Source organism: Typopeltis vanoorti, chromosome 4 (genome assembly GCF_054136105.1).
Source record: "Typopeltis vanoorti isolate ZY-2024b chromosome 4, IOZ_Tvanoo_1.0, whole genome shotgun sequence".
Taxonomy (NCBI): domain Eukaryota; kingdom Metazoa; phylum Arthropoda; class Arachnida; order Uropygi; family Thelyphonidae; genus Typopeltis; species Typopeltis vanoorti.
This window is the reverse complement of record NC_143552.1, coordinates 163,679,398-163,695,305: the sequence shown is the minus strand read 5'-3', so window position 1 is coordinate 163,695,305 and position 15,908 is coordinate 163,679,398. Positions and strand designations below refer to the sequence as shown.

Below are 15,908 nucleotides of genomic sequence, written 5' to 3'. Positions count from 1 at the left end.
TTCTCTACTCAGTGTTCCTGGAAAGATTTATGAAAGCATACTTGAGAGAAAGCTAAGAAAGGGTATGGAAGGTAAGCTTTTAGAAGAATAATCTGGATTCAGGCCAAATAAAGGTTGTTAGGATCAGATTTTCGGTTTAGGACAAATAGCTGAGAAATCATGGGAATATAACAAGGATCCATATCTGAGTTTTGTAGATCTAAAAAAGGCATATGACAGGTGCCAAGAGAAAAGCAGATCAAAATATTATACGATGTACATGGGACATTATATTGAGCAATACAAGGTCTATATTGAGGGTAAATTAGCAGTTAGAAATGAAGGACGTACAGGAAGATGATTTGGGTGTGAGACAACCAGGGCCAGATTTAGACTTGCTGAGACCCTAAGCTATACAAAACCCAGAGGCCCCCTACTGTTTTAAATTACATCAGCTGGTCTCAGAAAAATTTTAAATATATATGCCTTTTTAATATATGAAAATATATTGTCTTTTAATTTTTATTTAAAAAATAATAAAGTATGCATTTACAAAATCACAGAAATAATTATATAATTAAAGGGTTTTAAAAACGACAAATACGGCTCGAAAAAAAAAAAAAAAGAAGAAGACAAAATATCTCGATCACTTTTACAATGCGCCAAAATTATTTTAATGTTATATTTTGTATATTTAAAATTATTTAGAAATTATCATCCTGATATGTCTGACTTCATTTGAGTGATTTTTCTACGAATATTTTTTTTATCAATTTTTATATTTTTTTGTTTTTTTATTTGAGGCCCCGGCAGATTGCGAGGCCCTAAGCTGTAGCTTTTTTAGCTTATATGTAAATCCAGCACTGGAGACAAGGGTACACATTACTCCACTGTTATTCATCATTTATATGGATCGCATTATAGAAGAAAAAAGTGGTATTAGGTCTGATATTAAAACGGGAGATATTCAACACACCTCTTTACTTTATGGTGGTGATGTTATACTTCTAAATAAATCCAGCACAAGTCTGCAGAATTCCCTGACAAAACTGAATTAACTTCTGTAATAAATATGGTATGAAAATCAGCAATAAAAACAATGAAAATAGCAGAAAACATTTCAGCTATTTAGGCACAAATTTTAGTGAATATGACAAATGAAATTTGTAAATAGACAACACAATTAGCAAAGGTGGTATGGTCAAAAGTCAACTAAATAAACTTATATGGAATGAGAGAGAAATTAGTCAAAGTACTAAACTTGCTGTATGCAACACAGTGTTCAAACTAATTTTAACATGTGGATCTGAAAGATGAGTTAAAAATAAAATGATCAAAGACTGGAGACCAAAGGTATGAGTTATGAGAAAAATTAAGATAGTGAACAGGTAGCAGCAATGGCAGTATCTTATTAAAAACAAAGATATTAGGAAAGAACCTGACATTATTACCATTCAGGAATGTGTGAACAGAACTAATCTCAGATAGTATGGTCACTTAAATAAAATGGAGAGGAAAAGGTTAGCAACAATTTTTTTTTTTTTTTTTGCCAAGATGGTAGTAAAATAACCTGGAGGAAGACCAAGATCTAAGTGGACTGATACTAAGAAGTGCATTAAAAGACAGAAAGTTAAGATTTGAGAATACTGGAGTCTATTACTAAGGAAAGTCTCTCCTTCAAAAAGTCATGTTCCTCTCCAATAGAGAATAATATTCTTATCTGCCCATTCCTAAATTCATGTTAAATTAAGTAATTTTGCTAGAACCTTAACCACCACATTAGACAGTCTGAACATATGGATATCATGAAAATAATTATAAGTTTGAATTTTAAGATTAAAAATTTTATAAAATTTACTTACTCATAAAATTCAATGGAAGGATGTGTGACATTAATTTCACTTTCAGAAGACAAAGAAATATTATTAAATGACAATTCAGCTACTTCTGCAGAAAAATTTAACATCTGGTTTTCATAGGTATTATTTCTGGGAAAATTCTGGTTTTCAGTTAAATAGCTATCACTTGTTGCATTTAATAAAATGCCTTCAGGAGATGGCCAATTAGAAGTTTCAACTGGTACAGAATTTGGTGAGTATGATGTAAAATGCTCCCGGCATTGTTTGGTATTCCAGGTGTTGCTACATCGAGTCCAACGAGGAGGAGAATAAAATGAATTGAACATGTAGAAAAGTGACCAAGCAATCAGAATACTGTAGCAAGCTGTCATCCAAAATGAAATCAGTGTAATTGATATGCCAACTCCTAAAAAAATAAGTAATTTTACAATAAACTAAATATAAGTGATTAAAATATTAAATATATTTTAAAGATTGACACTAACAGCATCAATCATATAAGAGAATAATAAATAAGTAAATAAAATACACTTCTTTAAAAATAGAAATTATTTAATTAAATTTAATCAACAGAATTAATAAGAAAAAAAAATGGAATAATTTTTACACTTTCAACCTAGTTTACTATTCCTTTATGATTTGTGTGGAAATTATCTTTAAAGATGATATTTGATTACAATGTGGTTTTGTAACTTTTTTTACATGAAACTTTTTTAAAGATTATAAACATCATATATTATAATTGTAAATGGAACTAATAGCATTTGGACATAAATAAGCATTATTTAAATTAAGGGCGATTACTACCGTGAGCTAATGCAAGGAAATGTATGCTGTTATTACATTATGGTGGGAGGTCACTACCCAGACTGGTTTCAGCCTTTATTGAGGCTTCATCAGTGAGTAGCTAGACCAAATAAAAACCAAAGGGTATAGCGAAAAGAACTTATACACTCTGCTATACGAGTTGTCAAAAAGGTGCAACCATTAAGTTACTTAAATATAAAGAGCCAATAGGCTTCATTTCGGCGATATAAACAACTCGTATAGCAGAGTATATAAGTTCTTTTCGCTATACCCTTTGGTATTTATTTGGTCTAGCTACTCACTGATGAAGCCTCAATAAAGGCTGAAACCGGTCTGGGTAGTGACCTCCCACCATAATGTAATAACAGCATACATTTCCTAGGAAATGTGTTTTTACATTATGGAAAATACCAAGAATAGCGATCAGAACTTTACCACCTTTACTGCGAGTTGCCCGAGATTGTACTACGTACTAGGACTACTTGCATTAGCTCACGCTAGTAATCGCCGATACTTTTATAAGGTTACACGGTGATCAGCACTCATATTTGTAAATTTAGGGACACAAAAACACACATGTTGAACAGATTATTTTATTAATTACTAATAAAATAAACCTTGACGTTTCAACCCCTGTATCAAGGTCATCATCAGAAGAATACAAGTGTATACGGAACCAAGCTACATGCTCATGTCCTGTATACTGGTAAACTAAATCTACATAGTTAGTTAATCCTTTTCCCTAGCCTGACTTCTAGTAATAAAAAATAAAAATAAAATTTAAAAATAAAATAAAATAAATAAATATTAAAAATATATATATATAATATATATATTTTTTATTTTTATTATATATATTTTATTATATATATATATTTTATTATATATATATATATATATATATATATAAAAATAAAATAAAATAAATAAATAAATACAACTACAATAAACTGCTAAAGTCCTCATGTATTAATATTCTTCTGGATAGTTCTGATTGTTATAATATGATCATATTATATTATAACAATCATATTATATTATATTATATAATCATATTATAACAATCAGAACTATCCAGAAGAATATTAATACATGAGGACTTTAGCAGTTTATTGTAGTTGTATTTATTTATTTATTTATTTTCTTTATATCATCATCATCATCATCAAATTCCTGCCATGTACCCTCAAGGGGTGTACAGGATATGACAGTACTACATGAAAAAATTACATCATTACTAACTTCCTATCTACAATTTTCCTCCAAATCAGTCTGTTACTTGTCAAGACTCCAACATTATCAGATCTTATATTTCTATCGTCTAAGGCACTTTGTACCGTATCAATCCATCTATATCTTGGTCTTCCTCTGGGTCGTTTTCCTGCCAACCTGGCAGAGAACACTTGTTTTGCTAATCTTTCCTCTCCCATTCTATTTAAGTGACCATACCATCTGAGATTAGCTCTGCTAATGCATTCCTGGATGCTGACAATGTCAAGTTCTTTCCTAATATCCTCATTTTTAATATGATATTGCCATTGATACCATCTGTTCACGCCTCTAATCTTTCTCAGGACTCTCATATCTGCGGTCTCTAGTCTTTGGTCAAGTGTTTTACTTCTGACCCAGCTCTCAGATCCATAAGTTAAAATTGGTTTGAACACAGTCTTGTATACAGCTAATTTAGTGTTCCGACTAATTTCTTTCTTATTCCATATGAATTTATTCAATTGACTTCCCACGATACCAGCTTTGCTGATTCTGTTGTCTATTTCTATATTTAGTTTACCATCTTCAGTAAAAATTGTGCCTAAGTAGCTGAAATGTTTTACTTGTTCCACAGGTTCTCCATTCACAACACAGTTGACATTTTCAATGATTCTGCCTATTTTCATTGTCTTTGTCTTTTTATTGCTGACCTTCATACCATATCTATTACAACAGCTATTCAATTTAGTCAGAGAATCTTGCAGACTTGTAGCGGATTTATTTAGAAGTATAACATCATCCGCATAAAGCAAAGAGCTGACATTAACATCTCCAATTTTGATATCAGGTTTAATACCACATTCCTTCATAATGTGATCCATATAGATAATGAATAACAGAGGGGATAATGTACATCCTTGTCTCACACCAGATTTAACATTAAACCATCTTCCTGTACTTCCTTCAATTCTAACTGCTGACTCACAACTCAAATAAAGACTAAGTATTGCTTGATATAATGCCCCATTGACACCATATAACTGCAGCGTATTGAATAGATTCTCTCTTGGCACCTTGTCATATGCCTTTTCCAAATCGACAAAACTTAAATACAGATCTTTGTTATATTCCCATGCTTTCTCGACTATTTGTCGTAAAGTGAAGATCTGATCCTGACAGCCTCTATTTGGCCTGAATCCAGCTTGTTCTTCACCAAGCTTTTCTTCCACAATTCTTCTCAACCGTTTCTCAAGTATACTTGCATAGATCTTGCCAGGAACACTCAGTAGGGAAATACCTCTGTAATTCTCACATTCAGTTTTATTTCCCTTTTTATATATGGGTACTATGAGAGCTCTACTCCAATCATCGGGAATTCGTCCCTCTGTCCAGGCTTTCTGAACTATGCAGTGCAACCACTGTAAGACTCTTATACCACCATACTTCAGCATTTCTGGTCGAATATCATCTACTCCTGCTGCCTTTCCACATTTCAAGCCTTTGATGGCTTTTTCTACTTCAAGTATAGATATGTATTCCTGACTGCATGCCTGGTCAGTGTTTTTTATCACTGTGCTGTCATCACTGCTTGTTTCATTTAGCAGTTTTTCAAAGTAATTACTCCATACTTCAAGGATATCTTTTTCTCCTGTTTTCATTTCACCTTTATCATCTCTAATTCCTTTTACAGCACTCTTTCCTCCATTCCTAAGCTTCTTCAACAACCTCCAGAATATTTTGCCACCTTCTTGATATTTATTTTCTATATTCTTGCCAAAGTCCTCCCATGACTTTTGTTTAGCTAGTTTTACACACTGTTTAGCTTTCTTACATTTGTCTCTGTATTCTGTAAGAGTAAAAGCTGACTTATTTGCCAGGAACTTTTGATATGCTTTCTTCTTTTCCTTCACTGCCTCTTTAACTTCCCGTGTCCACCAGGGAGTTCTGATTTTTTTATCTTTGCACACAACCTCACCACATGCCTCTCTGGCAGAATCAATCAATGTTTCCTTCAGAGTTTGCCACTGAATCTCCAAGGTTTGATTCCTGTTCTCAAACTCTTTCATTTTCTTTTCAATAATATTTCTGTATTTTAGTCTACAGTTTACATCTGAGAGCTGCTCAACTTTTATTCGCTTTAAAACTTTCTTACATGTTATTCTTTTCAATATGAAATTCAATTTTATTCTGCTCAAGACTAAATAGTGATCACTTCCAATTTCAAATCCTCTGTACACTCTGGTGTCCTGCACCAGGGAGAAAACATCACTATCAACAATAACATAGTCAATGAGACTTTTCTTATTCCTAGCCTCTTCTCTCCATGTGAATTTGTGCACATTTTTATGTTGGAACATGGTGTTAGTAATAACCAGTCCATGTCCTGAGCAGAAATCCAACAGATATTTGCCATTATTATTAGCTTTGCTCTTTTCTCCAAATTTTCCCAAAATATTTTTGTATGTCTCACAATCATTTCCTACTCTACTATTTAGATCCCCAACAAGGACCAACTTTTCCTTTTTCATTGTGTCAGTTGCTTTTTCTAAAGCCTCAAAAAATTCCTCCACTTCTACCTTAGTAGAACCTTCTGTGGGACCATAGGCACAAATAAGTCTCATTGTCCAGTTCCCCATTCTCATATTTGCCCACATTACTCTACTTGAGACTGACTGCCATTCAAGAAGATTAGCCTCGTATTTTGTGTTGAATACTATGGCTACTCCTTCTTTTCCTTGATTGTTATTGCCTGAATATAACATTTTGTATTTATTGCTCAGAAAGATCTCACCAGTTTTGGTCTTTTTTGTTTCAGTCACCCCTATTATGTCGATCTGGTACTTATCTAATTCCTCAGCTAGCTCCATTTCTTTGCCATTCAGGCTTCTTACGTTGATAGTACCGATCTTTAACTCTGGTGATGTTGAGTTGGGGTTTGTTTTCAGATTTGTTCCAGTAGCTGACTTTTCGCTGTTCGCCCTGGTTCCCTGGCGAAAACAACGGGGGCCTTGTTTAACCGGGCGACGCCCCAGCCGGCATGAAATTTTGTCATGTTGTACCATCATTTTTTATTTTGGTTTAACCAATAAGAATACAATTTGGTCGGCTAAATCCCAAATTGCCAGCCCATCCTCGTTCGTTCAGTATCAAAGTAGATACCCAACAGGGTGCACCACGAGAAGGCGAGGATTGGACATTAGGTCAGAAGCCCTGGTCGGTTCTCCGCATTCCTTTAAAGGCTATGTGGAGGTCTCCTCTCAGTTATACAGCTTTGACCCTTAAGCACCCCTTTTCTTTATATATATATATATATTTTTTTTTTTTTTTAATATTTATTTATTTATTTATTTTATTTTATTATCACTAGAGGTCAGGCTAGGGAAAAGGATTAACTAACTACGTAGATTTAGTTTACCGGTATACAGGGCATGAGCGTGTAGCTTGGTTCCGTATACACTTGTATTCTTCCGATGATGACCTCGATACAGGTGTCGAAACGTCAAGGTTTATTTTATTAGTAATTAATAAAATAATCTGTTCGACACATGTGTTTTTGTGTCCCTAAATTTACAAATATGGATACTTTTATAGATAAGTGTATCTTAAACTGCTTATTTATCTTTATAAATAAGCAGTTTAAGATACACATTACTTGACAAATCCCCAGCCTTCTATTAATCTGTCATATTCAAAGACAGACTGCAGATATGTCAGAATCGTTGAAGAGCTCTACACAATGACCAAACTTAACAGCCATTTAAGTGTAGCCTAAAGTTCACAAATAAAGTGTAAGTACAAGTAGAATAAAAATGACTAAAATTCTGTTTAATTGATATTCCTGTTCTGTGTTAAACAACAATGCCATTCAATCATGAAAAAATTCCAGTACATATTGTTACATAACTGATCACTTCAAAATACATACCTAGCACGGTGATCAGCAATTAAAGTGTTACTAAAATAAATTAGCACAAAGTATGTACTTATGCTGCAGTAAAACACACTCTTACCTAAAAGTCACCAAATTTAATTAACATTAGGAAAAAAAAAAGCAAATAGTAATGTTATCATTAATATCATGGAGAGAAGAGAAGCTGGAAGTAATGAAGGAGAACTGTTTATAGTTTAAGAACTGGAGAACTTAAGTCAGCTTCATTTTTATAAGATAGAGCAATGGAGAGTTTAGGTAGGTGAGTTCAGGGTTTACTGAAAAAATGGACAACTAAGCCCATATTGCACAATGGCAAAGAATACAGCTATACACAAGGTATAAATAAATCATCATCAAATTCCTGACACCTACCCTCAAGGAGTATACAGGATAATTACAATAGTGTTACTTGAAAAACTTACATTATTACTAACTTTCTATTTACAATTTTTTTCCAAATCAATCTGTTACCTATCGAGACTCCAACACTATTGGATATTATATTTCTTGTCTTCTAAGGCACTTTTTACTGTATCAATCCATCTATATCTTGGTCTTCCTCTGGGTCTTTTCCCTACCAACCTGGCAGAGAACACTTCTTTTGCTAATCTTTCCTCTCCCATTCTGTTTACGTGCCAATCAATCATATAAGATAATATGATTACCAACCTGAGATTAGCTCTGCTAACACATTCCTAACACATCCCTAACACAAATTGTTGGAGAAGCTTGTGAGAACTAGGATCCAGAGTTGGGTTGATAACAATGGTATTAATCTTTGATGGATAGCATGGATTTGCTAAAGGAGGTCATAATTTAGTAATCTACATACTTATTACAATAAAGTGACTGCTTCCTTGGACAGAGGAAAAGCATACACAGTAATATATTTGAATTTCACAAAGGCTTTTGATAGAGTACCTCATGATAGGTTGACAGTCAAACTAGAGCAGATGGGGTTGGATATGAGATTGGTTCATTGAATTGGAGACTGGCTATCTGATAGGTATCAACAAGTTGTGTATGGGGGAGCGATATCCAGGAAACTCACTAGTGGAGTGCTTCAGGGGTCTGTTTTAGGTCCATTGCTGTTTAACTTGCATATAGGTGAAGATAGAGTGAATATCTCCATCCAAATCTTCACCTATATAAGATTTGGATGGAGATATTCAGTTGTTTGCAGATGATCAAAGTGGGGACGAACCATAAAGTGTAGTGAAGATGTTGTGGCATTACAGGAAGACTTGAATAAATTGAGTGATTGGGCATGGAAACGGGGATGTGAGTTCAATGTTGCAAAATGTAAGGTTTTAAAATTTGGAAAACAAAGATGGGATGCAGAATTTATGCTTGGCGAGAATATATTGTTGGAGGTAGAGGAAATAAGAGATCTGGGAGTGATAGTGGATAAGGATCTAAAATTTAGGGAACACCTTGCCAAAATTGTGAAGACAACACAAAGGCTTCTGGGAATGATGCGGAGGACACTGACATGTAGAAGTAGGGAGATTCTTGTTCCATTTGTAAGGCTTTGATTAGGCCACACACTATTGTGCCCAAATTTGGTCGCTGGATTTTCAAAAGGATGAAGAGATGTTGGAAAGGGTCCAAAGGCAACTGACTAAGGTAGTTTCTGACCTCTAGAATGTTGAGTATGAGGAAAGATTGAGAAGATGTAATTTGCAGAGTCTGGTGGAGAGGATGAGGGGGAGATATGATAGAGACCTACAAGTTGGTAAGGGGTTGTTATAAGATCAATGGTGGAGAGGTTCTACAGAGAATAGTGGGAGATCAGGAGAGAACCACAGATCATCCCTGGAAACTGTATAAAGAGGGTGTGAGTAGAGGAATGAGAGGCAGGTTTTTTTTGTGCAGAGTTGTGAATGATTGGAATGCCTTGCCCGAGAATGTGGTGTCTGCAAAGAGTTTGAATGTGTTTAAAACACGGTATGATGATCTGTGTGTGTGTGATAAAAGGACCTCCCAGATGAGTCTTTGACTCCATGAGGTCTTGGGGTGGTAATAATAATTCATGAATGCTAACAATGTCAAGTTCTTTCTTCATATCCTCATTTTTAATATGATAGTATCATTGATGCCATCTGTTCATGCCCCTAATCTTTCTCGGAAATCTCATACCTGCAGTCTCTAGGCTTTGGTCAAGTGTTTTATTTCTAAGCCAGCTCTCAGATCCATAAGTTAAAACTGGTTTGAACACTGTCTTGTATACAGCTAATTTAGTGTTCCGACTAATTTCTCTCTTATTCCATATAAAATTATTCAGCTGACTTCCTACCATACCATGTTTGTTGATTATGTTGCCTATTTCCATATTTAATTTACCACCTTCATTAAAAATTGTGCCTAAGTAGCTGAAATGTTTTACTTGTTCTATAGGTTCTCCATTCACAATGCATTTGATATTTTGCTTCTGTCTATTTTCATTGTCTTTGTCTTGTTATTGCTGACCTTCATACCAAATCTATTACAACAGTTATTCAATTAGTCAGTTTTCACCATTAATCAAGAATGGTGATCACTTCCAATTTTAAATCCTCTGTACACTTTTTAGTGGCCTGCACCAGGGAATCTTGCACACTTGTACAGGATTTATTTAGAAGTATAACATCATCCACATAAAGCAAAGAGCTGACATAAACATCTCCAATTTTGATATCAGGTTTAATACCACTTTCCTTCATAATGTGATCCATATGCATAATGAATAACAGTGGGGATAATGTACATCCTTGTCTGACACCAGATTTAGCATTAAACCATCTTCCAGTACTTCCTTCAATTCTAACTGCTTACAATTCTTACAATTCACACAAAAGACTAAGCATTGCTTGATATAATGCCCCATTGACATACAACATTTTGCAACATTTTGAATAGTTTCTCTCTTGGCACCTTGTCATATGCCTTTTCCAGATCTATAAAACTTAAATACAGATCTTTGCTATATTCCCATGATTACTCAACTATTTGTCACAAAGTGAAAATCTGACCTGACAGCCTCTATTTGGATTGAATTCAGCTTGTTCTTCACCAAGCTTTCCTTCCACAATCCTTCTCAACTGTTTCTCAAGTATACTTGCATAAATCTTACCAGGAACACTCAGTAAAGAAATACCTCTGTAATTCTCACATTTAGGCACTTTGTACCGTATCAGTTTTATTTCCCTTTTTATATATGGATACTATGAGAACGCTACTACAATCATCTGGAATTTGTCCCTCTGTCCAGGCTCTCTGAACTATGCAGTGCAGCCACTGTAAGACTTTTTATACTTCCATACTTGAGCATTTTTGGACGAATATGATCTACTCCTGCTGCTTTTCCACATTTCAGTCTTTTGATGGCTTTTTCTACTTCAAGTATGGATATATATTACTGATTGCATGCGTGGTTAGTGTTTTTTACCACTGTGCTGTCACTGCTTGTTTCATTTAGCAATTTTTCAAAGTAATTACTCAATGCATCAAGAATATCTTTTTCTCCAGATTTCATCATTGTCATCAAATTTCTGATATTTACCTTAAGGGGTGTACAGGATATGATAGTACTAAAAAAAAAAAATGTACATCATTACTAACTTCCTATCTACAATTTTCCACCAAATCAATCTGTTATCTGGCAAGAATAAAATACTGTCAGATCTTATATTTCTATCTTCTAAGGCACTTTGTACCGTATCAATCCACCTATATCTTGGGCTTCCTCTGGGTCGTTTTCCTGCCAACCTGGCAGAGAACACTTGTTTTGCTAATCTTTCCTCTCCCATTATGGTCACCTGACATAAAGGTAACATGAAATCTCCAGATTTCATGTCAACCTTTATATCTCTAATTCCTTTTACAGCATCTTTCTTCTATTTCTGAGCTTCTTCAACCACCTCTAGAATATCTTGCCACCTTCTTGATATTTTTTTCTGTCTTACCAAAGTCTTCTCATGACTTTTGTTTAGCTAATTTTAGCTAAACAAAATTTTCTACAGTGTTTAGCTTTTTTGCCAGGAACTTTTGATATGCTTTCTTCTTTTCCTACACTGCCTCTTTAACTTCCTGTGTCCACTATGGAGTTTGGACAACCTCACCACATGCCTCTTTGGCTGAATCAATCAATGCTTTCTTCAGGGCTTGCCAATGATTCTCCAAGGTTTGGTTCCTGTTCTCAAACTCAATTTTTTTTAAAATAATGTTTGTGTATTTAGTCTACAGTTTCAATTTAGTCTTCAATTTTATCCTGCTCAAGACTAAATGGTGATCACTTCCAATTTTAAATCCTCTGTACACTTTTTAGTGCCCTGCACCAGGGAGAAAACATCACTATCAACATTATTATACAATGAAATCTGTGGATAATTCATGACTAAACAAACACATGTAATAACCACAGTAATAAGTTTTAATAAGTAAATATTTCATCCTAAGTATCTTAGGATATCGTCAGTACAGTTAATTCAAACAATACTAGGAATAACACACAGTTAAGGCATGGAATCCCAACATGCATGCAGTAGTGTTATAGAATTAAATTAGAATATAACTTGAGGGGGAAAAAAATTACATTAAAATTAGATAACATATATAAAAAATGATTTTAAACAATTTTGTATGACAATTTTCCATACTTTAGGAATAGCAAGAACATCTTTACGGTTTAGATTTGGTCTGTGAAGTAGGGCTTCAGAACTTTCTTTAAATAAACATTCATGAATGTTTGAATAGTTTGAAGGATATGGTTCGCCATGTTGTCCGTAATCTTTTCGAGGATAATCCAAATATCTGCATTCAAGTAACTTGAAAGTTAAGATTTTACATTTTGTACCTGGTTTTGAGTAACGGCCAAGTTTTTTCTAGTGGCCTGGATCTGTTCTCTGAGTAACCCTTCCTCCATGTGGTGGTATATACGTTGCACCTTTGTTGAGGTAAATTTTCTCTTTAGTTTGATGCAATTCGGAATGATATTGCTGTCCCTACAACGTTTTAAAAATGCCAGTCGATTGATCAAACCAGAAACATGAATCTTCAACTTATGTATTGACCGCATCACTTGTGGGTCGAATCTCCATGAATTATCAGAATCCTTTCTTTTAGTGTTGCACGGCAATCAGCAGCTCATCCAAAGACCCACTCTCTCCGCTGGCCCACCCTGGAGTATACCGTATTTATTGCACCTGTAATCTACCATATATATAGGGGAAATAAACGACACATTAAACATAATAACTATGGTGAAGCTGGCCTTTCTGATCATGCCCTGAACACTTTACATAGAATTGACTGGAAAAGCACATTTGTTGTTCATCACACCAAAACCTAGTATGAACGCAAATTTAAGAAAGCCTGTGAGGTTCTTATCAACCACCCCAATCAGAACAATAATGATGTCTAAAAATTCCAGGCATATGAAAGGCACATATTCTACCCACAGAACCTTTCTCCCTAAGAGCTAACTATAAACAGGACTGTAGATAATCCAGAATCTTAAATCTAATATAACAATTGGCATGTTAAAAATAGGACATCATTGTTACTGTAAGAAAACTATCTATATGAGAGAATGTTTCTCCCATGTTATGTTAAATAGAATTTAGCTTTGTTGTAATTTCTAAATATTTATTTAATTTTATGTTTTTTTTTTCCACTAGAGGTCATGCCAGTAGAATAACTGGTGATCAAATCATTGTTTCTTTAGCTTACTATGTGAAATGTAACTCAGCTTGTCCTTGTAAATTTGTATATACTCCAGATGATGACCTTAATATGAAGGTCGAAACATCAAGAAATTAAAATGAGTTATTTATTACTGAGATAAAGAGCCAATAGGCTGCTTGACTTCGGCGAGGTAAATTTATTCAAATTAAGTGGATATTGAATCCAACATTATTTCTTAGCCGAATAAGAAACTCAAAGACAGAAAATCTAAGAGTTTCATATCGAATATAGAAAACTATAAAAGTTCGGCATGTCCAAGCATAAGCCAACACCTGGTACATGCTGGGGCAACTCGTACTAAAGGTGGAGTAAGCTCTGATCACTGTCCTTAGTATTTTCCTATAATGTAATCCTAGGAGATGTATGTTGTCATACATTATGGGGGAAGGTCACTACCCAGATCAGTTTATCTCAGTAATTTAGTAGTGCACCTTTTGGCAACTCGTACAGTAAAGAAATAAGCTCTGCACTACTGCAACCTCAGTATTTACATCTGGATCTACCTACTCACTGATAAGACCTCAAAAAAGGTCGAAACCAGTCTGGGTGGTGACCTTTCCCCATAATGTATAACAACATACATCTCCTAGGAGTTGTGTTTTACATTATGGGAAAATACTAAGGACAGTGATCAGCGCTTACTCCACCTTTACTACGAGTTTCCCCAGCATGTACCAGGTGTTGACTTACGCTTGGACTCGGCGAACATTTATAGTTTTCTATATTCGGCGTGAAACTCTTAGATTTTCTATCTTAGAATTTCTTATTCAGCTAAGAAATAATGTTCAATTCAACGTCCACTTAATTTGAATAAATGAGTTATTTATAACACGGTTATTCATGACTTAGTTTTCACGGTATTAACAACACTACAAACACTTTTAACAACAAAGATGTTTTATTAACTATATTTCGCTGATTTTCAACTCAGCATCATCGGAGCACAACACACATGTAAACGCGACAGTGAGCGAGTGAAACAATATAATTGTAAAAGACAAAAGATCTAAAGTCCTATTTTTTGGCACCCTCTAACGGGAAAAAAAAAAAAAAAAAAAAATGCAGTTATCCAGGAGTTTTTCTTAGGATAACCGTCTCCCAAATTTTTGGCAAATTAATGCAACCATATTTGTTAAGGTTGGGAGAATTCTTCAAAGCCATTGCTGACTCAAAAAATAATCTTTCAGATCTATAACGACTCCTAAATAGTACATTCGTTTTCCTCCATCTAATCCTGTGTGAAGGAGTGTCCAAAGCGTGGTCTGCCAGTCCCGACTTGCCATAGTAATAGTAGCAAATGAATCTTTCATGTTCTTCCAGGCGGATGTTCACTGATCTTCCTGTTTGCCCATAATAGGCCAAGTCACAGTCACACGGAACTTCATACACTCCTGGGCGTGCTAGCTTATCTAAGCTTATCTGTTAGATTTATAACACGGTTATAAAGTCCATAATTTCTAAAATGAGTATATAGAGGCTAATGACTTCACATCACTTACCTTAGTATCCCATAATGCAAAGCACATCTCCTTACAGACATGTATAATGCTATGCATAATGAGAAGAGTCACTACCCAGAGTGATTTCGACCTTTAATGAGATCAGTGGGAGCCAGACCCAGAAGGTTGAAGTAATGCAGAAGTCATATTTTCACATACGAGTAGTTCAAAAATGTCACACCTTATTACTAAAACATTCTGGATTAGAGACGGATACTGAAAGTTTTTTTTCAATTGGTTATACTATGAATTAAAGATGGCAAGAAGTTATATTCTTGGTTTAATCCTTTATCCAAGTATAAGCAAACAAAGTTTGCACATTAAGTAACTTCGACATCTACCTCTAATCCAGAGCATTATAGTAATAAGGTGTGACACCCTTTGACTGCTTATATATCGAAATATGACTTCTGCATTACTTCAACCTTGGTATCACTTCTGGGGCTGGTTCCCACTAATGAGACCTCAATAAAGGTCAAAACTGGTCTGAATAGTGACCCTTCCCATAATGCATAGTATTATAAATGTCCATAAGCAGATGTGCTTTGATTATGATGTGAAGTCATTAGCCTCTATACACAAGTAGCCTAGTTGTCAAGTTACTTCACGCATAAACTTTGTTTGCTTACACTTGGATAAGGGATTATAGCAAGAATATAATTTCTTGGCATCTTTAATATATGGTATAAGCAAGTTAAACAACTTTCAAAATAGTTACAGAAAGTTTTTTCACTGGTTACAAACTGAGGCAACTGATGTGCAGTCAACAGTCTTGTGTAGACTAGTCATGAAGATACTTCACTCACAAATTCTGTTTGCTTATGCTTGGGTAAAGGATTAAACAATATAATTTCTTGTTAAGTATATTATGTGCCACTCAGAAGAAAAGTGGTGATGCCA

General features: G+C 34.5%; 1 protein-coding gene across 1 annotated transcript in view; it reads right to left on the bottom strand.

Moving 5' to 3' along the window:
• Positions 1-15,908, bottom strand: part of LOC150107817 (sodium-dependent dopamine transporter-like) — a 361,184-nt gene that overhangs the window by 299,053 nt on the left and 46,223 nt on the right. Inside the window, exon 3 of the mRNA XM_090392068.1 lies at positions 1,842-2,244. Coding sequence (XP_090248194.1) covers positions 1,842-2,244 — 403 coding nt within the window. The remainder of the gene's footprint in view (positions 1-1,841; positions 2,245-15,908) is intronic.